Raw genomic sequence first — 22,524 nt, forward strand, 5'->3', positions numbered from 1 at the left:
CAGGACGGGATGCTTGAAGTCCTTCCCACCTGCCCTGGAAATGCTGGATGAACCTGGACCTTCTGCCTGCACCTTCTGCTGCTGACCCTTCTCCTGGAATGGAGGAAGTTGCCTTAAACACAGTCTTGTCCACCTAAGCGGAGTAGTGTCAACACTGACTGGTGGGTCTTCCCCAACCCTAAGTGGAGACATCAGGGACTGAACCTGTATCACAAGGGACTTTACAAAGAACATGCTCCACCTCTCAGCTACAGCCCCTGGAACAGAAGAAGCTACCCTACACAAAGCCGGACCCTTGGTACATCTACACTGATTGGCAGCAGCCCTACAGGGACATTCCCACGCATATTAGGAGCTAACAGGGATTGAACCTGGGTCTTTCTGCAAGCCAAGCAGGTGCTCTACCGCTGAGATACAGGCTCTCCCCAACAAAGGAAGCTGCCTCAAACCAGGTGAGCATATTTGCCCACTGAGCTGGGTCTTGAACCTGGGACCTTTTGCTTGCAAAATGCAGGGCCATTCTCCATATATTTTATTATATACACCTCCGCAGACACTAATGATATATTGCCAAATATTAATCAGCCCTCCCTACCCCCAGCATGAGGAATGAACCCTTCTGCGTGTAAACAAGTCCTCTGATCGAACACAACATTACGTCCCACTTGCTGCAAGATGGATTTCTCTGGGATCCTTCCTGCGCTCACACAGGCTGAATGCTAAATGGAGCACACAAAGAGCTCATGGTCAAAACAACCCAGCAGGCGACTTTCATCCATCACAATGGGCATATTTCCCCCTCTCGTTCAGAAGATGCTAAGCTGCACCAGGAGCGAAAGCTCATCAGGGAGATATCCTGCCTCTTCTGCATGAGCCATCAAATAATCTTTAGGAGCCATGCAGCCTTCTTAGATGACTCAAAGTGCTTTATGGACTTTTCCCTTCTTTTTTCCCACAGCCATTACAACGACCTTACAAGGTAGGTCAATGTTACTCTCTCAATATTGCAGATATTGCCATACGTCCGGAATTTCCCAGAAATATCCAGGAGTCATCTGTCAGAAACAGGGTCCAGGCAGAATTTCTGAAGATCGGTAAAAATGCGTATGGCAACCCATGTCGGAAGTGTTGATTTTTTTTTTTTTTTTGCTAATTTCCTTTTAAAAATAGCTCAAAAATTTGGCCAAACAACAACAACTTGGCCAAAAGAAGCTCATCAACTTTTTTGTCTGGATTTTCACTTTTTGAAATACGGCAAGCCTAAGATAGGAAGGTTGGGGCAGAGAAAAAGAGAGAGAGGTTTGCCAAAGAACAGTGAGTGAAGTCTGTGGCAGAGGCAAGGTTCAAACAAGATATTCCCTGGTTCATCAGTGACTGGGATTTAATTTTAACTGGCAATGCTTATTTAAATTTATTTATCTATATACTGACCCCTCTCACAAAACATCAAGTACAGCGATGTTTGCATTAAAAAAACACACCTTGAAAACCAATACAAAACAATCATAAAAATGTCTTGCCTACCCCATTTCTCTTTTTTTAGAAAACAGTAAATAAAACTTGCTTCTTCCTCTTGTTTTAAGAAAGAGCTACTTAAATACTAGGGACGTGGGTGGCGCTGTGGGTAAAAGCCTCAGCGCCTAGGACTTGCCGATCGAAAGGTCGGCGGTTCGAATCCCCGCGGCGGGGTGCGCTCCTGTCGCTCGGTCCCAGCGCCTGCCAACCTAGCAGTTCGAAAGCATCCCCGGGTGCAAGTAGATAAATAGGGACCGCTTACTAGCGGGAAGGTAAACGGCGTTCCGTGTGCTGCGCTGGCTCGCCAGATGCAGCTTGTCACGCTGGCCACGTGACCCGGAAATGTCTGCGGACAGCGCTGGCTCCCGGCCTATAGAGTGAGATGAGCGCACAACCCTAGAGTCTGGCAAGACTGGCCCGTACGGGCAGGGGTACCTTTACCTTTACCTTTTTACTTAAATACTCTTTAAATCTCAGTCAGGGAATCTTTTAAAAGATTTTTTTTAAAGATTCCCTGACTGGGATTCATCAATGAGAGGGCTTTCATATTTACTGGCATTGCTTATTTCAATTTATTTATCTATATTCTGAGCCCTCTCACAAAACATTAAGTACTGCGGTGTTAAAACAACACCCCTTTAAAAGCAATACAGAACTTGCCTACTTGAAATTATTTTTAGAAAACAGTAAATAAAACCTGCTTCTTCCCCTTGTTTTCAGAAGGAGTTGTTTTTAATGCTAAAAGAAGGTGGGCACAAACACCCGGATACTCACTTGGTGCACGAAGTACAACGGTCTGGCCAGCGACTGAGCCGAAAGTTCCATGGGAAACGCAGGAGTAATTTCCCTCTGCGCTGGACCCTCCTGGAAAGGTTCCCTCCACTGAAGGTGACGCCCCTGGTGACGAAATGAGCAAAGATCCATTGGGGAGGAGGCGGAAGTTGTCCTTTTCTGCTAGTGGGAGCCCATTCTTCTTCCAGGTAATGTTGAGGAGCTCCTCAACGGGAGCCAAGTTGCAGCGCAGCTCCAGGGTTTGGTTTGGCTCTAAGGTCACTCGGCCTGGGCCCGGCCCGCAGGTCAGCTCCAGAGAAGGCCTTGGAGATGGTTCCCCTGCAGCAAAGCAAAACAGAAGGTTGGCTTGTTGGAGGAACTACGGTAGGACTCCTTTAAAATTATTTTATTTACTTATGCAACTTTTCTATTGTTGTTGTTTTCACAAATCATGGTCATATCAACCACAGGAATATAACAAGAACAATACAAACCCCACAACATTACAGTGGTACCTCGGGTTAAGTACTTAATTCATTCTGGAGGTTCCGTTCTTAACCTGAAACTGTTCTTAACATGAAGCACCACTTTAGCTAATGGGGCCTCCCACTGCTGCTGCGCCGCTGCTGTACGATTTCTGTTCTCATCCTTAAGCAAAGTTCTTAACCTGAAGCACTATTTCTGGGTTAGCGGAGTCTGTAACCTGAAGCATCTGTAACCTGAAGCGTGTGTAACCCGAGGTACCACTGTACTCTGATAACAACCACTACTACTACTACTACTACTACTACTACAACATTTATAAACAACAACAACAACAACAACAACATTTATACCCCACACATCTGACTAGGTTGCCCCAGTCACTCTGGGCAGCTTCCAACATATATAAAAACAATGAAACATTAAACATTTAAAAACTTCCCTATACAGGGCTGCCTTCAGATGTCTTCTAAAGGTTGCATAGTTACTTATCTCCTTGGCTCAGGGTTTGCATAACTCCCTACCTTCCAACATTTCTCTGATGAAAATAGGGACATCCTAAGGAAAAGGACATTCTGGGATCAAATCAGAAATTGGGATGGCTTCTGTAAATCCGGGACTGTCCCTGGAAAATAGGGACACTTGGAGGGTCTGACAATTTCACACACTAATACAACTATTTATTTATTACATTTCTATCCTGCCTTTTCTCCAAGGAGCTCAAGGCTGCGTACGTGGTTCTCTCCCCCCACCCATTTTATCCCCACAACAACCGTCTGAGGTAGGTTAGGCCGAAAGAGAGAGGGGGACAGGCCCTAAGGCCACCTAGTGAGTGTCATGGCTGAGTGAGAGTCAGAACCCGGCCCTTCCTACTAGTCTGTGCACCCAAAGTTGTCATCATCATTGACAAAAAGGGCAGGACAACCAACATACAATAACAACAAGCGCTGATGTTTGGTGGTTTCTTGAGCATGTGCATAGAGAGCCTGACGTGGGCCACACTAACCTCCAAAGTGCCCACTTGCAAGAGAGCCACAGCATTTCCTGAAAGCGTTTGGCCATTATCTGCAAATGTCCTTGAGAAACACGGTGGCCAACATGAATTTGCACGGCTATCTCAGCCTCCTCCGTGAGGAAACCCTCCACAACCCTGCGCCAAATAATTTTGTTACCATTCCAACTGAAAATGTTTCCTGGTTCCATAACAAGTTTATCAGCACGGGCTGGGAACCACATGGCTGGGTGCCCAGTGCCTATCGCAGATTAATTTTATAGCTATTCAAGCACCCAATTAAACCTTCTGCTACCTACGGATGATAAAAAGGGCCACCTTTCTCGGGGGTGGGGGTGGAGAAGAGCTCACTCCAGAGCATGCAATTAACTGCAGCGATGCCCAACATTAACACTGTTAAATTGCATTCTTCAAAGACGTGCAAAGAAAGCTGGGAAAAAATTGCATTCTTGGCAAGTGAAATGGCTAAATGGTCAGTTAATTTAATTCACCCTCCTTCCTCGGCCTGCAATCCATCATAGCGGCCATTATTTCAGAGGTGAGTGTTGCAATCTTCTTGCTGCAGACTTTTGATGTGAGAAGCTGTGCTGCACTTCACAAAAAAATCCTTACCCTCTTTCTGCCCCATCCCTAGAATCTATTCCATCTGATCACAAAGGTCTAAACCAAACATAGGCAGTATGGTGTAGCGGTCAGAGTGCTAGACTAGGGGGATCTGGGAGTTGTTGTTTAGTCATTTAGTTGTGTCCGACTCTTCGTGACCCCATGGATGAGAGCACGCCAGGCACTCCTGTCTTCCACTGCCTCCCGCAGTTTGGTCAAACTCATGCTGGTAGCTTCGAGAATACTGTCCAACCATCCCGTCCTCTGTCGTCCCCTTCTCCTTGTGCCCTCCATCTTTCCCAACATCAGGGTCTTTTCAAGGGAGTCTTCTCTTCTCATGAGGTGGCCAAAGTATTGGAGCCTCAGTTTCAGGATCTGTCCTTCCAGTGAGCACTCAGGGCTGATGTCCTTAAGAATGGATAGGTTTGATCTTCTTGTAGTCCATGGGACTCTCAAGAGTCTCCTCCAGCACCATAATTCAAAAGCATCAATTCTTCGGCGATCAGCCTTCTTTATGGTCCAGCTCTCACTTCCATACATCACTACTGGGAAAACCATAGCTTTAACTATACGGACCTTTGTTGGCAAGGTGAGGTCTCTGCTTTAGGAGGACCTGGGAGACCAGGATTCAAATCCCCACTCAGACCTTGGACCGCCAGTCACCATCTCTCAGCCTGTCCTACATCGCAGGGCTGTTGTGAAGACGATATTAGGAGTGGGAGAACGACAAATGCCACTGTGAGCACCTTGAAGGAAGATGGGGGTATAAATGGGTGGTCTTGGACCAGTCCCATTTGTTCAGCCTAACCTACCTGACAGGGTCCTTGTGGTATATAAATCCAATAAATAAAAAAAATGGGGGAAAACCTTTTCCTGTGTTGCAGGCGGTTGTACTAGATTACCCTTAGGAATCCCTTCCAACTGTACAATTGACCTACATATATGTAAAGGCATCCAATGTATATAAAAGCTGACTAATCCGTGCTCCTCACAGTGCTTGCAAAATCCAGCACCAAGGCATTCTTCTGCAGCTGAGAGAAGCAACCCATCGAGCCTGGAATATCTACTCAGCAAAAAGGAACAAAAAAGAGGGGCAGAGACTAAGCAGGCCCCCTCAGACACTTTGCACTCCACAGAAAGCAGAAGCAGAAGGGCTGGCTAGCCTGTCCTCCTTCCAACGCTGACATCACTTTCCAGTCCTTGGCACCAGTCAAGGAGTTTTCCTGGACAGCTCCTGCTGCTACTGCGCAGGCAGGTCCCTCTCGCTGGGCCTGGATGCCAGCCAGCCAGCCAGCTCCATTCCTGCTTCTGGGCACGTCAGCCTCCCTGGAGAAAACCACGTATGTGCACCTTGCAGAACCCAACAACAAACGCCTCTGGAACAAGGGGAGTTTTTCAGAAAGCAGAAGGGAAACAGCCCAGCTAAAGAGGAGGCGAGGACAGGGGACCATTTTAATGCTAGGAGAAATTTCAGCACAGGTGCAGAGCGCAAGCAGTGTTAGAAATTCAAGATACATAAGCTAGGTGCCAAATGGCTCCTTAAACCAGGGTTATAGTCTCCAAAACAGAAGGCCTAGTTGCCATTTTTGAGCCAGACAATGCAACTTTTTGGTTCCCGAAATTCATTCTGATTGTGCAGATAAAATATAATGGATAGAATTATAAAGGATGTGTTGCTAGTATGTGAAAACAGTCAATATCCAAGCGTCCCCAGGCATGCACCTCCAGATGGTGGAGACGTCAGGCATTCATCCTGCCACCCAGGCATCTTCACTTGGGTGCAAGTGGCCTGATTTTGAACACTGAGCACAAGCTCAGCCTACAGGAGGTCCCAGGTCGAGTCCTGGTTAGAGATGGATGAGGCAGCAAGGATGGAACAGGAAAGATCTCCTCTGGTAGTTGGAACAGCCAGAGCAAGACACACTTAGATGGACCAGTAGCCTGTCTCAATAGGACAGTTTCATACATTCAACCACTTGGAAAGTTAATTTCCTGTGCTGTTGTGAGCAGTTGCCTTATAACAAGCCATGGTATCTACCACTTGGTCTTCTAGCTTAGTGTTGTCTACACAGATTGGCAGCAGCTCTCCAGGGTTTCAGACAAGGGATGTTCCCAGCTCTACCTGGAGTTGCTGTTGAAAATTGTCCTCGAGGCCTTCTGCATGCAAGGCAGTTACTCAGTTACTCGCAAGTGGGACCTGAGCACCAGAGCGCTTCTCCCCTCCTGCAGAAAGATTACTGTCTCTAACCGTGGAGGCAGAGCATAGCCATTGTGGCCAGCAGTCATGGGTAGCCTTCTTCTCCATGAATTTGTCCAACCCTCATTTAATTCCATCCACTTTGTGACTAATAGCTAGCAGTAGGTGCAAAAAGGGACATAGGAGACTAATGCCAGTCACTTGCTATACTTGGGTTTTAGTGTTTTGCTGTTTTTGTGTGTTGCTTTGGGTCACCTTTGTGAAGGTAGAAAAATAATAAAAATAGGAAGCTGCCTTAAACAGAGCCAGACCTTTCCAGAATCCGAACATTCCCAGTCCCACCAGGAGATGCCAGGAATTGAAGCTGCTATGACACTTCCCAGCATCCTGTGCAACACACACACACACACAACCCTCATCTTCCCCAAACTGGATTTCCTCTTCACAGCATCACCAGCCCTGACAGAACATCCCAAAAATTAGAGCTATGGGACTAATTTTTTGTGCTTATTTTGAGGGGTGGGACTGAATCACACACCAGCTAATTATGGTTGCACAATTATAGTTGATTGGGAGTTATCCTGCAACAAACCTGCTACCCCCAAAAGTCTGGACATTTTCCCATAAGGGAACTGATGGGAAAATGCGCTGGGGAGTGTGGGATAACACTTTCCAACAAATCAGAATAAATGCTCATGAAATAGCAACCATCATCTAACCTCTCTGCAAACCAATCAGGACAAATGCTCAATAAATGACCCAATTCCAAGGTAAGATGAAGATACTTCAAGTAGTGTATCTGGGATCCAACTAAGGGACTGACTACAGATTTTGTCCACCACATAATGTGCCCTAATCTCACCAGTTTGCCTCGCCACTCCAAGACAGCATAAGAACATGCACAGGACACGAAGGTTCTGACTGGCAGTGACTCTCATTCACCACAGACAGACAGGTGTGCAGCTTATTCAGAAGCCTGGATCAGATCATTTTAGGCAGGACTGTGTGCATTCAGAGGAGCACAGACATCAGCACTGGACTCTGCGATTTTGGCAAAGAGATGGTGCCCGGTAGCCAAAAGTTATGCACCCAGTGATGCCCATAACCAAAACAGCAGCAGATCAGGAAGCCAGTGTGTTAATAGGCACCAATCATCTACAAGGATCAAGTGGGCCAAGCCTCAAATGCCTGCAAATGATGCCAATGACATTAAAGACCAAAGACCCGTCAAGTGAATCGTGCTCTTATAAACATCTGATGCGACAGCGCATGAACGCATTGTTAAAAGCCTCATTTGCTAAGGAGTTTCATGGCCTCAACTGATGACCCAAATTCTTGTGCTGCATGGGGATTCCTCGGGAGGCCTTCTGGTCCGGCCACCCCTGGCCACAAAGTGCCTTCAGGCATGTCAGAGGCCCATGGATTTTCTCTTACCGCATGCGCAGCCATGAGGTATTTCAGCTTGTGTTGATTCAGTGGTGTGAAATGACACCTCACGCTTACAGATGAGCACTGGGGGCATTTAATCACTGTACTCCTTACATGCCGTGTGGCTAATTTTTCAAACCAGAGCTCTGCAGAAGCCTCTGTGGTGCAAAGGTCAAATGAGTTACATAATGCACGGGAGAACTGAGAGTGCCAGTGTGTCTTCTGCTGAATAATGGGCTGGATATTGCTTGCACATTCCATAGCCAAGTTCTGAGTTAAAACAACATGAAGGGGGCAGGGTGAGCAAGCTAACTCCACCCTTCAGTCACCCTCTCTGCCAGAGACCCTAAAGAAGCCGTTTGCCAACCTGCTGCCCTCCAGATGTAGCAGGACTACAAATCCCATCAGCCCCAGCCAGCGAAACCACGTGTGCCTGCCTGCACTTTGTGGAGGGGTCCGTGACTCTAAATCAGGGTTTCCCAAACTTGGGTCTCCAGCTGTTTTTGGACTGCAACTCCCATCATCCCTAGCTAGCAGGACCAGTGTTCAGGGATGGTGGAAACTAATCCAAAAACAACTGGAAACCCAAGTTTGGGGAAAAGTAAAGTTTAAAAGGACCCCTGACCATTAGATCCAGTTGCGGATGACTATGGGATTGCGGAGTTCATCTCACTTTATTGGCTGAGGGAGCTGGCATACAGCTTCCGGGTCATGTGGCCAGCAGGACCAAACCAGAGCAGCGCACGGAAACGCTGTTTACCTTCCCGCCGGAGCGGTACCTATTTATCTACTTGCACTTTGACATGCTTTCTAACTGCTAGGTTGGCAGGAGCAGGGACCAAGCAATGGGAGCTCACCCCGTCGCGGGGATTCGAACTGCCAACCTTCTGATCAGCGAGCCCTGGGCTGTGTGGTTTAACCCACAGCACCACCCGTGTCCCTTAAGTTTGGGAAACCTTACTCTAAATAGTTGGAATTGGGGTGAGGCAAGCGAGCTTTTGTCATGTTGGTCTGTACGTGAATTCCCAGGGGGTCTGGCAGGCACAGAAAATATATGCTGGGTGGGGGCAGCTCAAGCCTTTCCCCCAATCCAATGACAGTATCACTTGTTTGGGTGACATATCTGAGATCGGCAGATGGCCTGAAACCCTCTTCTACAACACACAGAGACATCTGGCTTTTGAACTGGTGCCCAGAACCATTTCGACTTTAATGGATCTTTCCATTAAGAACTCACTAAAGGGAACATGGCTGCCAGGACATCAAAATCACGCCCCCCCGCCCCCAATTATGGGTGTTATAAAAATAAAACAAATTAGCTGCAATTATTTGCGGGTGCCCAACGCAAAAGCCTGAGCTTTATGAAAGAAATGAAAATTGATTTGGATTAGCAGGCATTGAAGGCTTTTAAAAAATTAACCAGTTGCTTATGACTTCAAAGCCTGGAGGGGTTCGGTCAGCGTTGCTGCTGGGCTGTGGCTACTTACCTGCCGGAGGAAACTTCCGCCACTACCTTCAAAGGCTGCTGGCTCAGCAGCAGATTTGCCTTTAGGAAGAGGCAGGCTACAGTTCCCTAAGTTGTTGTGAACAACACTGAAAATGTGTTTTTAATTGGTGTTACATTTTTGCAAGGTTTTTAATTATGTAGCATTGTTTATTTTGTGGGGCTTGCCTTGCGCTTGATGTGGAAGCTGCAGGTAGTGCAGAATGCTGCAGCAAGGTTGCCGACAGAAGTGAGACCTTGTCAACATACGACACCCCTGCCCGTGCACTGGTTGCAAATCTCTTACTGGGCCAAGTTCAATGTGTTGCTGTTAATATACATAAAGCAGCTTGGGACCAGTTTACTTGCGGGATCATCTTACCCCATATATGCCAACTTGACCGCTTTGATCTGCGGCACTTTTACACACACCACATAATATTCATTCCACGCTATTAATATTCGTGCCACAGTTTTTGGTGTGGCAGCACCTACATCCCGGAACTCCCAGCCTATTGACAACAGACTGGCACCTCTGTTGTGCATTTTATGAAACCTGCTAAAAACATTTTTGCAACAAATCCTAGGAATCTATGTAAACACTAGCAGGCGTTTTGATCTGAAATTTTAATTATGCTGATTTTAATTACATCTTGATGTTTTAAAAACTTCCTCTTAACTTTGACTGTTAATTATCATTTTAACGCACATTTTATTGTTTGTTTTTTGTCAAATGCTTCGAGGTTTTACTCACAGCTAAGGAGTATACAAAGGGACGTGGGTGGCGCTGTGGGTTAAACCACAGAGCCTAGGACTTGCCGATCAGAAGGTTGGCGGTTTGAATCCCCGCGACGGGGTGAGCTCCCGTTGCTCAGTCCCTGCTCCTGCTAACCTAGCAGTTCAAAAGCACATCAAAGTGCAAGTAGATAAATAGGTACCGCTCCGGCGGGAAGGTAAACGGCGTTTCCATGTGCTGCTCTGGTTCCTCAAAAGCGGCTTAGCCATGCTGGCCACATGACCTGGAAGCTGTACGCCGGCTCCCTCGGCCAATAAAGCGAGATGAGCGCCGCAACCCCAGAGTCGGTCACAACTGGACCTAATGGTCAGGAGTCCTTAAGGAGTATACAAATTCTGTTCAAAATCATAGAACAAAATAAAAAAAAAATATGCCTTATGCCCATCCTGGGTTCCTTTGGGCAGGATAAAAACCAAATGAACCATGATAACAATAACAGCAACTTCTGACCTACATGACAGCCGTGCGGAAGCCCCCAGTTGGGGACAAAGACCTTGTTGTTGCCATCTCAGGCAGGCAGCACAAGAAATGGCAAATCCAGCCCATTGGCAACCTGATTATTTTAAGAAGCTATTCACATTCATCTTACAATGGATTGCCCACCTGATGAGAAACTGCAGAGTAACCTCTGGAGCAGAACTCAGTGGCGAAGCACCTGCTTGGCATGCAGAAGGTCCAAGGTTCAATCAAGGTCTCCAGGGTTTCAGGCTGGAGCTTTTTCCCAGTCCTACCTGGAGGTGCCATTGGGGTTTGAACCCGGGTCCTTCTGCATGCAAAGCAGCTGCTCTGCCTCTGAGTCACAGGCATTCCCTCTTCCCCATTCCTTCCGGAAGCTCAGCCGTCGAGATTCTCCAGGTCATTCCAGGTCATGGAACATGCCATCAAGGGCACAGAGTGAAATCTGCCAAGTCCTCATTAATCAGCAACTACAGGGCGAAGGCAGGTGACTTGACCAAAGAGGAGCATTCACTCCCATCCCAGCCATTTCCACCAAGCACATCTTGTGGCCTTGTGAATCTCCCAAAAGCTGACTTTTGCCTCTTCCAGCTCCAATTGCAGAACAGAGATAAGGCTATTTTTACTTCCCTCCCTGGAGCTCCCAAGGCCTGATTTCGTGAGATCCTAATCTCTTCCTTGCTGGGAAACGCCCCCCACACACACACACCCTTGACAACCCATGAAAATAAGTCTATGCAATACACACTACTCAGCTCTGCAAAAGAACCTGCATTATAAACTAAGGAAGCCTCCCTTCGGACCAATATGTTGCCTACATTTAAGAATTTGGAGATTTGGTGTGTTGTTGTTTTTTACTAGGGACACACAGGGGCATTTTTATTTATTTATATTTAAAAAGCATTTCTTGGTCATAAAATATCAGGGGGTGTAGAATGGTAAGGCATCAAACACCATTTTAAAAAAATAATTGCAGATAATCGTTAAGGTGTCTGGATAATTGAAAAGGGGGGATCTAAAAGCCGCAAAGTATAAAAAGGCTCAACTTTTTGAGGAAACACTCAAAAGTCAAAAGCGAAGAGGTGCCTGCTGCAACTCTGCAGGAAGAGTGTTCCACAGGCATAGGACTGGTGACGCTAAAAGCCTGATTTTTCGTTGAGTCCAGTTGGGTATCTGTAACACGGGGACAACAAACAGCACTCCTCTCCATGTTCTCCACAATAGGGCTGGGACATGAAGACTCAGGCCTTCCTTGAGGTAATAAGAATAATAACTTATTATTTATACCTGCCCTTCTGGCTGGGTTTCCCCAGCCACTCTGGGCGGCTCCCAACAGAATATTAAAAACATGATAAAACATCACACGTTAAAAGCTTCCCTAAACAAGGTTGCCTTCAGATGTCTTCTAAAAGTCAGATAGTTCTTTATCTTGTTGACATCTGATGGGAGGGCATTCCACAGGGCGGGTGCCACTACCAAAAAGGCCCTCTGTCTGGTTCCCTGTAACCTCACTTCTTGCAGTGAGGGAACCGCCAGAAGGCCCTCGGCACTGGATCTCAGTGTCTGGGCTGAAGAATGGGGATGGAGATGCTCCTTTAGGTATACTGGGCCGAGGCCGTTTAGGGCTTTAAAGCTCAGCACCAACACTTTGAATTGTGCTCAGAAATGTACTGGGAGCCAATGTAGGTCTTTCAGGACTGGTGTTATGTGCAGGTATCCTGCAGCCAAGTTATTTAGGCCTTTGGGTACACAAGAACCTTGAACCAGCATTCAAAATCCCCCAGGCACCATGCATGTTCTGCAACTGGCGCGGGTCCAATTGTGACCACATGGAGATCTCTGGAGGTCTGGTTGGCATCTGATATCTCCACCTGGCTGGCCCATCCAGCTTCCTTAAGCAGGTCTCAAATTTCAGCAGTAACCTGTGCAATGCTAAGATTCGTCACCCCCACCCCAACACTCATACTCCATTCTAGCCAGATAGCTCAGTTGGTAGATGAGGAAGCTCTTAATCTCAGGGTTGTGGGTTTGAGCCCCACTTTGGGTGAAAGATTCCTGCTTTGCAGGGAGTTGGACTAGATTATATCCTTGTGGTCTCTTCCATCTCTAAAATTCTGTGATCCCCTGCCGTGCCCTGAGGCTCCACACCCAGAGTGACTGAACAACTTGACAGGGGTTTGAATTAAGAATTCATTCCCTAACCATCCCCCACGGGAAAACTGCTCCATGGCCATTTTGAATCTGTTACCAATGACCACATAGGATGAAGTAGACATACGTCCAGAGGACCTCAGGGACTGCCTGACCCTCTTGTTGTTGTTTAGTCGTTTAGTCGTGTCCAACTCTTCATGACCCCATGGACCAGAGCACGCCAGGCACTTCTGTCTTCCACTGTCTCCCACAGTTATTCAGACTCATGTTTGTAGCTTCGAGAACACTGTCCAACCATCTCGTCCTCTGTCGTCCCCTTCTCCTTGTGCTCTCAATCTTTCCCAATATCAGGGTCTTTTCCAGGAGTCTTCTCTTCTCATGAGGTGGCCAAAGTATTGGAGCCTCAGCTTCGGGATCTGTCCTTCCAGTGAGCACTCAGGGCTAATTTCCTTCAGAATGGATGCATTTGATCTTCTTTGACCCTCTTACCCCAGCTCAGTCACTGACATCATCTGCAGGAGTTTCATGGGTCATCCTCGAAGTGGACAAGGCTCACTTGACAACAACAAGAAACTGAGCCTGTTGTGTCATCAGGCCAGACTTGTGGAAGATTCTGCCAACAGAGATTAGCAGAGGCCTCCCATGCCAACTTTTAAACACTTGCTGATAACTTTTATATCCCCATTAGGCTTATTAAGGCAAGTAAAAAAAAATTCCATAACAGCCAATTTCTGATTTTAACTTATTGTATGGTTTGATGTACAACTGTTGTAAGATGCTCTGATCTTTTTTAAATCAATAGTAGTATACATTTTAATAAATAAATAGACATCCAAACTGCTTCCCTTCCTGGAGCTTTAGTGACTACTTAGTCCCTGCCCCATCCAAACAAGATTTGGGGGATGCCCTGAGCTCATCAGACTGTCACTGCCGCTGGAAAGGGATTACCATTAATTGAGCTTACAGTTTATTAGCTCCAGATTATTTCTTATTTGCTGGTGTATAATCACTCTCGTTTTCCAAAACTGAGAGAATTACAAGTCTTGCTCAGATCACCGGGACAATCCAAATCACATCTTCTTTTTTCTTTCTTGCAAATTCTTCATGCAAAAAAACAACCCCCACAACCAATCCTCTGCTCTTTCCCAAATATCCTATTAGTTCAGCTTTGCCAATGCCATAAAAAAAAATGATACTGTGAAATTTGAAGCCCCTACCAAGCTCCATTGGATCTGTTTTCTGGCACACTACAGTACTGCATGTGTCTGAAATGTAAAAATGCACACAAGTTGGTTTGTTTTGCTTCAAAATTTACATCTCTCAAAGGCAAGGGTGGGGAACCTCTGGCCCTGAAGATGTTGGTGGACTCCAACTCCCATCTCCCTTGACAACTGCACTAAGCTTGGCTGGGGATGATGGGAGTTGGAGTTTAACCACAGCTGGGGATCCTAGGTTGAAGAACAACAGACAATAACCTAGACAACAACTTTATGGTGTCTCCCTAACAAAACCAAACAGGCAAGTCCTGACTCCACCCAAACACAATTGAGTCCACTGCCACCTAGTGACTAAACCATAAAATGACACTATCCACACCATCAGGTCTTGGGGTTTGATCTGGCAATTCAAGGTTTTAGCCATGGGGGGCAGCTGTCCCCCTGATCAAGTTAAACAACAGAAATACTTAACAAACTGACCAATCACGTCAGCTCTGCCACCCCCCACAAAAGTCCTGCCCCCTTAACAAAAATCCTGGCTGCGCCCATGTTTTCAAACCATCCAGACCAGTGTTTTCCAAACTTGGGTTGCCAGCTGTTTTTGGACTACAATTCCCATCATTCCTGGCCACTGGTCCTGCTAGCTATGGATGATGGGAGTTGTAGTCCAAAAACAGCTGGAGACCCAAGTTTGGAAAGCCCTGCTCCGGATGAAGGAACTTGCAGCAAATGGAGGGAGGGAGTGATCTGTAGACTTCAGGGTCCCCACCCCCAGTTAGGAAATCCAAAGCACCACCTTCTCCAACATATTAGGATCTTCTTACTGCGGAAGGCAAACAGAAACGGGCACCAATAAAGGGATAATAAATCGATTTGAGAAACAAGTAGGAACGTGAGTGACAATTCTGCCTGGGAGAGGCCTGAGAGCTCTTTTAAAAAGCCAGACTCTCCCCTCCACCACTGCTTTTACAAGCAGTACAGTGATACCTCGGGTTACAAACTTAATTCATTCCAGAGGTCCGTTCTTAACCCAAAACTGTTCTTAACCTGAGTTGCACTTTTGCTAATGGGGCCTGCTGCACAATTTCCATTCTCATCCTGGGGCAAAGTTCTCAACCCGAGGTACTACTTCCAGGTTAGTGGAGTTTGTAACCCAAAGTTTTGTAACCTGAGGTACCACTATATCTCTGAGCAATCAGCTTCACTCTGAAGCCTCAGAAGAGGCACAGTGGTTCTTCCCATGCCTGGCTAGTGGGCTGTGTTTGGTTCGCTTGCCGTACAGGCCACTTTGGCAACAGACAAAGTCATCTGGCTGAGGACTCTAAATCCAACCGAAACACCATGAAAGTAATGCAACAAAGTGAATTTCAAATTGGTGCCAGCGTCATCTAATCATTGCTTGGAACCAGAGAGAGAACCCTTTTCCATCTAGCTCGGTATTGTCCACAAGGACTGGCAGAGGCTCTCTGGGATTTCAGAAAAGGAGCCTTTCCGGAGATATTGGGGATTGAACCTGGGGCCTTCTGCATGCCAAGCAGGTGCCCTGCCTCCCACAGCTTGTCATAAGGGCACATCTCCTTCGCCACCCCCAATTCGTGCCCTTTACTCTCTGCACACGAAATCTCAAGAGCCGGTTTGCAAATAAATAAAAATAAACAATCTGCTAAGGCAGCTAATGGCCTGTTTGGCCACACCAATTAACTTAATTATTTATTGACTGCCTATTTAAAGATCAGCTAGAAGGCGGAAATCCCCTAGGCGTGGGAGAAATAGCACAGAGCTGCACACAGGCACACCTGCCTTCCAAAGGTGTCTAAAAGCCACAGAAAAGATCCCCCCCCCCAGTATGCTCCATGCACTGTTACTAAACTTACTGCACAGTTGTGATGTGCCTTTAAATCATCTGGGGAAGGAGCAGGGATAGGGGTCCCTGGAGACGTAGCAGAAGTCCAAGGTCTGCAGGAGAATCCTGGGGGGTTGTTTTCTTTAAAAAGTAATTTGTTTTGTTTTTTAAATGATACAACTATGCAAAGGAGAGAGAGAAAGATCTTAGATAAGTCACAGTCAGGTTGGTAAGCTGTGGCTGTGCAGATGTTGCTGAACTCCAGGTCCCAGTGGTCCCAGCAAGCATGGCCAATGGTCAGGGATGGTGGGGGGACAGTACAAAACAACTAGAACTGGTCTATATGATGTCCCTATTTTCATCGGAGAAATGTTGGAGGGTATGGAACAGGACATCCCCAGGGCTTTTTTTTCAGCTAGAACTTGCCAGAACTCAGCTCCAGAATCTCTCAGGTGGGCACCATTGCCATTATAAGAGAGCAAGGGAGGCGTTTCATGGTGAGTTCTGGCACCTCTTTTTCTAAAAAAAATAGCACTGGACATCCCTATTTTCATCAGAGAAATGTTGGAAGGCATGAAAAACTACCTTCTCTTTTGCTCCCTCCCTCAACCTGACCTCATGCAAATCCAGGATTGTCACAAGGCACTGTGAATCCTCTAATGTGGTGGGCTGCGTGATGACAGCCTTACCTTTTTATGCATATAGAAAGATATAAGCTTTGGTGGGCTGAGGCTTATGCCATTATCAAAGTGTTCATCTAAATATAATGTACTTTTATTTCCGTTTCAAACAGACAACATTTCTGTACACAAAACAAGTGGAACTACTGCCATCTGCCATAGCGCTTGTCTCAGGCATGTTTACACTTATTTTTGCCTAAGCTTTGAGCACTGTTGCGTATCAACAAGAATGCCGTGTTAGTCTTTAAGGTGCTGCAAGACTGCCGTTTTTGCTAGCACAGCTACCCCTCCGGGAATCCCTCCCACAGTTCCTTGTAGTCCAATCCTTTGTACGGCAGTCTTCTTTTCCATATAATTCTCGTCCGGTTAGTACTATGCTGAAAATTTCTCCGACATATTTTTTTTGGGGGGTGAGGGTTAACCATTCTCCATCAATTAATGAGAAAAGGAACTGTATTCAAAAATTCTACCAGTAGATCCCAACACACCTTCTGCTGGGTGTGATTTGGACAGAGTGCCTTCAGCCAAGTTCCCGGAAGCATAGTGCTGTTTAGATAGTTCTATATGAGGATTCTGTAAGATTTCAAGCAGCGTTGGACACCTGGTGGTGCTAAGAGGCAGATTTGGTGCAAGGGGTGCTTGTGAGGCACTATTTCATATTAAACCAACTTGGAATTTTTCAAAACTGGTAATAAATCCATCTTTTAGTGCAGCAGCATCTCTACACTTTGGAACTCCCCGCCTATTGACACCAGGGAGGCACCTTCAATGCACTCTTTCTATCACCTGCTTAAAGCATTTGTGTTCAGGAAAGCCTCTACAGACACAGAGAAGTTACATATATTTCTTTTTCTGCTGCTATTGATTTTTTATCGTCTTCTGGACGTTTTTAAACACCTGTTTTTAACTTGTTTTATTGATAATGTAAATGTTTTATTATATATATTTTTGTAAACTACTTAGAGGGCTTCTTTTGCAGGGGGTGTGCGTTTAGCAAATTTGTTTACATACATACATATCGGCAGGACAGAAATCTCTATTTTCAAACTGACTCAGGAGCCCCTGTTGGGACAAAAACATAGATTTGGAATACAGTGGTACCTCGGGTTAAGAATTTAATTCATTCCGGAGGTCCATTCTTAACCTGAAACTGTTCTTAACCTGAAGCACCACTTTAGCTAATGGGGCCTCCCGCTGCTGCCGCGCCGCCAGAGCACGATTTCTGTTCTCATCCTGAAGCAAAGTTCTTAACCCGAGGTACTATTTCTGGGTTAGCGGAGTCTGTAACCTGAAGTGTATGTAACCTGAAGCGTATGTAACCCGAGGTACCATTGTAGTTCTAATAGAAGAAAAATAAACCTTTAAATAAAGGGAGAAGGAAATAGGGTTGGGGAATCCATGATGCATTCATTTGGGTACTTTGTGTGTGAGCATGGAGAACCTCCATATTCAAAGGAAGTATATCACTGAATACTTAGGCAGAAATGCAACCTAGGTCTCCTCCTCTCCTGGGCATTTTTGCCTAAGTTGCATTTCAGTTCTCCAAATAGCCTCTTTCTATTCCCAAAGCACAAAATTAACTCGCTACCCAAACAACAATGCTCTCGTTAAGTTGCTGCGTTCTCCCTCTGTAATGCAAATATGGAGTAAGGAAAAACGTTGGGATGCAGGCCAGAGACAAATTACTGTGCAATTAAATACTTGCTTAATTATATGAACCAGGGCGGCTGGGCTCACTGCTGTGGGAAACGTCAAGAGCAGGGAAGGAGACTGTAAGCAGGCTGGAGCTGCCTCAATAGGCACCACACTGGCCACTGAGGGCACCAGGAAGGGCTGGGAGGAGCTCCTGGTCTGAAACCCTGAAGAGCTGCTGCCAGTCAGTGTCGACAACACTGATCTAGCTGGACCAATAGGTCTGACTTGGTGTAAGGCAACCTGGGATGTTCCTCTGTGCACAGGTGCATCACCTGCAGCAACTGGTATCCCAAGGTACATTGCCTCTGAGCATGGAGTCTCTACTTACCAAGCAAAGCATATTGATCTTGCCTTCAAGAATCCATCAAGCCAAAATTGATGTACCTTTTTCTAACCCGCTGCCTTCGAGATGTTTTGGACTACAACTCCTATCAGGCCCAGACATGGGAGGTGTAGTCTAAAATGTCGAGAGGACAATGGGTTAGGAAAGGCTAATCTATCAGCCTACCCCGGGGGGCAGCAAATTCAATGAATTAATTCTGAGAATGTGAAGTCCCACGTTTTGTCTTCTTCTGAACAAACAGCATCCAAAATGTTTTGCTGTGGCTTTATAATTTGTTGGAAGCTACCCAGAGTGGCTGGGGACAACAACAACAACAACTAACAACAACAACAACAATAATAATAAATTATTTTTATAATTTAAAAAAGAGTATTTTCATCCACTGCCACCTCAAGCCAATTTGATTCCCAGCCGGCACTGAAAGCCACCAACCTCAAACTTCCCCCTCCCTGCCAGCCCATCTCTCTATAGAAACTTGGTCCCGAAAAAGCCAACTGCATTTTAAGCAGGCCTGTGTGCCTTTGCAAAATGATATTGTGCAAGGAGCTGAATGAAATCTGCATGCAGGTGACCATTCGGGGGGAAACAAGCAAGAGGCATGTGACTGCCAAGACAATGGGAGACCCAAATTCTCAGGGAAAGGGTCCTAAGTCTATTCAGACGCCAACAGCTTCTGGTGTGGGGAGGGGTGGGGGGGAGTGAAGAGAAAGGGAGGAAAAGCATCCGCCGGGAACAAAAAAAGCCTTAAAGTCAAGGGAGGAAACTCACAAAAGGAACCTGATACAAACTGCCTAAATTGAGGATTATATAATCCGATTGTCGAGCTAGTGGGAAAAAGCTTCTTTCTTTCACCTCTCCGTTCCCAGAGCTGGTTCTGTCCCTTTCGGGAGCCCCACCACAAAGCAAGCAACGCGCACTGCCATAACAGAAACCAACGGGGCATGTCGCTCTCTTTTCTTTTTCTAAAGTGCTTCTGCAAGTTCTTCAGGGAAAATCCACAACAGAAGAGACCTTGCTATAGTCAGAACAGTCTGCACTGAGCAGAGAAAAGGTGAATACTATATGTTTGCAATACACACCCAGAGTCTGTTCCAGCAATATGGTTCAGGCTTTCAAGGGGGGTGGAGAGGGACCCTCTTAGGGAGAGCAAACATGACAAAAGAATGACAAAAGAGAAAGGAGGATTGCCAGGTTTTTCACTGGGTCTAGTCCTGTGCTTTTAAGAGAGGCACAGCAAAATTTAGTAGGGTTTCCTCCCTTGTACAGAGGGGAGAGTAATGAGGGAAAGAGGACCTGCTTAATTTCTGTGTGCCAGGGGAACACGCTGGCAACTTTTAGGGGAGGGAAAGGGGTACATGATCTTTTATAGTGTTTCTTCTGAGTGATCACTTCCCCCTGGAAAAGTTTTTTAAAATATATTTATATTTTATTGAAAACGTTCAGTGGGCAAAGAAAGTAAAAGAAATGGAAAGAAAGAAAGAAAAGAAAGAAGATGCATGAAACTGTAATGCAATACGATATATAGCTCTATATGAGTAATGCTATTGCTCCGATTATTAGCAAGTCGTTATAGTTTTTATAAATGCATTTCTAATATCATCATATTTATCCAGACACAAGTTGTGAAAAGCCATCCCCCGAAAGCATTTTTAGAAAACAACGAAAGCCATATTTCCTCAGCTGCCTTTTCCCATCCACTTCTTAATAGGTTTTACGTTTTCAGCACATAACGTGGCTTGCCTGATTTTTATCTGAATAATCCTGACACAAAGGAGATTATGGGCTTCTGCGTTAACGACCTCTTGTGCAACAGAGAAAAGAATTGCATGACAAGTGACATCTGCCAAAATTTCTCCTTTGCCTCTTTTATTGAGATGTGCGCAAGCCTTAAAAACTGCGACCAAACCAAGCGACAGAGATGCAGAACGCTAAGACAAGATTTTGTTTAGGGGAGAGGGTGGGCAAGGAATATGACTGCGGTCCTATTGAAAGGAAAGTCCCATTGAAATTACTGGGGCTTGCCTCTGATTAAGCACATGCACAATCAGGCTGTTTGATGGGCTACAATTATGAGGCTTAGAAACTTTTATAGCTGGGCTTTGCTCTCCACACCCCCAAGCTACTGCCCCTCTTTCCATCCTGCTTGAGGAAGACTCCTGTGGCATCCAAAAACTTGCACACTCCTACACGAACAGAAATTTGGATGAGGAAAGACTGTGTACATCTCCAGTGGAATTGGGGGGGGGGGTACAGCAGTGAGATGCTGTGTTTGATGGGTTGCCTGTCTCGATGGGGAAAGTTCTTTCCTATCTGCTTGAAGAATGGAGCCTAGTCAAATCAAGCAAAAAAAACCTGCTGTTTTGCAAGCCTTATACTGCACCCCTTGGAAAATGAGAGAAGGGTTTCTTTAAAGGAACTCTAGCTGAATAATGTACAGAACGTGTTAACAATTTACCGACCTGCATTAAGCTAAAGCCACAGCAGAACTTTTCATTAACCAAAACAGCAGCAGGAGCAAAGTTTGAGGGAGCTGCAAATCAGTTTGATCTGGAAAGCGGGGCTCCCATTTGGTCACATTTAACACCCTTTAATAATCCAGAGGCAGCAGAAAAAGAAGCCAAAGAGCTGCTGGACAGTTCATATATGTGTGCAAGGGGGAATGTCAACAAGGGGCAATTCATCTCTGCCCTGAAATCCCCTCTACTATAGGCACACGTCTTCCTATATACATAAAAACGTAAGGCTGTTGTCATGCTGCAGTACACATGGCTGCTAATAGGTGGCCACACCACCAGCAGTATGATGGCAGGCAGGCAGGCAAGCAAGCAAGCAGGTAGCAGGTGGTCCAGGTGAGCTGTTTAATAGAGGGATGAGGTCAAAGAGACATTTGGCAATCACATCTCTGAAGTCGCCCCCCCCCCCGCTAAATGCAACTGCAGCAAAGTTTTAACAGTGGAGAGGAGGTATTTCATTTGAGAATTTGAACATCATTTGTTTGAGAATCATTTGAAAATTTGCTCTTTATTACTCTAAATGCAAGTGCACCAGAAATGAGAGCTGAAAGAAAGGACTTCTTCAAGCAGTACACAGTTAACCTACGGAACTCGCTCTGACAGGAGGCAGTGATGGCCAGCAACGTAGATGGCTTTAAAAGACAAATTCATGGAGTAGAAGGCTATTAATTGCTACAAGCCACAAAGGCTATGCTCTGGCATTGTTCCTGAATATCAGCTGCTGGAAAACTCAGGAGCTCTTGTGCTCAGGTCTTGCTTGTGGGTTTCCCACAGGCACCTGGTTGGCCACTGTGAGAACAGAATGCTGGACTAGATGGGCCATTGGCCTGATCCAGCAGCCTCTAAAGAACACACCGTTCTCCACTCCCTAATCTCTTCTTCCCAGGGGTTCCCTGACTCCATTTCCAACACTGTCCAAGGGGTAGCGACTTCCTAGCATGTCTAGATGTAAGCCCCTGATCCTATACAGTAGGGGCTGCCACCCCTGCTTGCTCCACTCGCTAGTCCCTTTCCCAACCCCATTTCCCCCACAGCTCACCTGACCAAACCCACCTCTTTTTGCACCTCACCCAGTCCCTCACCCATCTCCCTGCCTGAAGCCCCTCCCCTCCCTGCTTGGCCCAAGCCTCAAGCCCTTTCAAAAGAGGGAGAAAGTGCTTCAGAAAGTAGTTTGCCAGACAGCTGTTTTCATATGAAATTAAGGTTGCAAACTTCTTTCACCACTCCTGCTCCTTTGAGCAACAGTCTGGCATGGTAGAAATTAACAAACAATACTGTAGTGGGCTTTTTTCACAGCACAGAGATAGCTTATGGGGGGTGGGGAGCCACTACCTGAAC

General features: G+C 46.1%; 1 protein-coding gene across 3 annotated transcripts in view; it reads right to left on the bottom strand.

Moving 5' to 3' along the window:
* IGDCC4 (immunoglobulin superfamily DCC subclass member 4) overlaps positions 1 to 22,524 on the bottom strand; it is a 78,714-nt gene that overhangs the window by 53,666 nt on the left and 2,524 nt on the right. For 2 of the 3 annotated variants that reach the window (XM_053364683.1, XM_053364682.1), the window contains exon 2: positions 2,290 to 2,625. In XM_053364683.1, the coding sequence (XP_053220658.1) occupies positions 2,290 to 2,625 (336 nt within the window). Of the gene's footprint in view, positions 1 to 2,289; positions 2,626 to 22,524 lie in introns of those variants that run through there. The other variant, XM_053364684.1, reaches the window with a different exon arrangement.

This window comes from Podarcis raffonei, chromosome 14 (genome assembly GCF_027172205.1).
Source record: "Podarcis raffonei isolate rPodRaf1 chromosome 14, rPodRaf1.pri, whole genome shotgun sequence".
NCBI classification, from domain to species: Eukaryota; Metazoa; Chordata; class Lepidosauria; order Squamata; family Lacertidae; genus Podarcis; species Podarcis raffonei.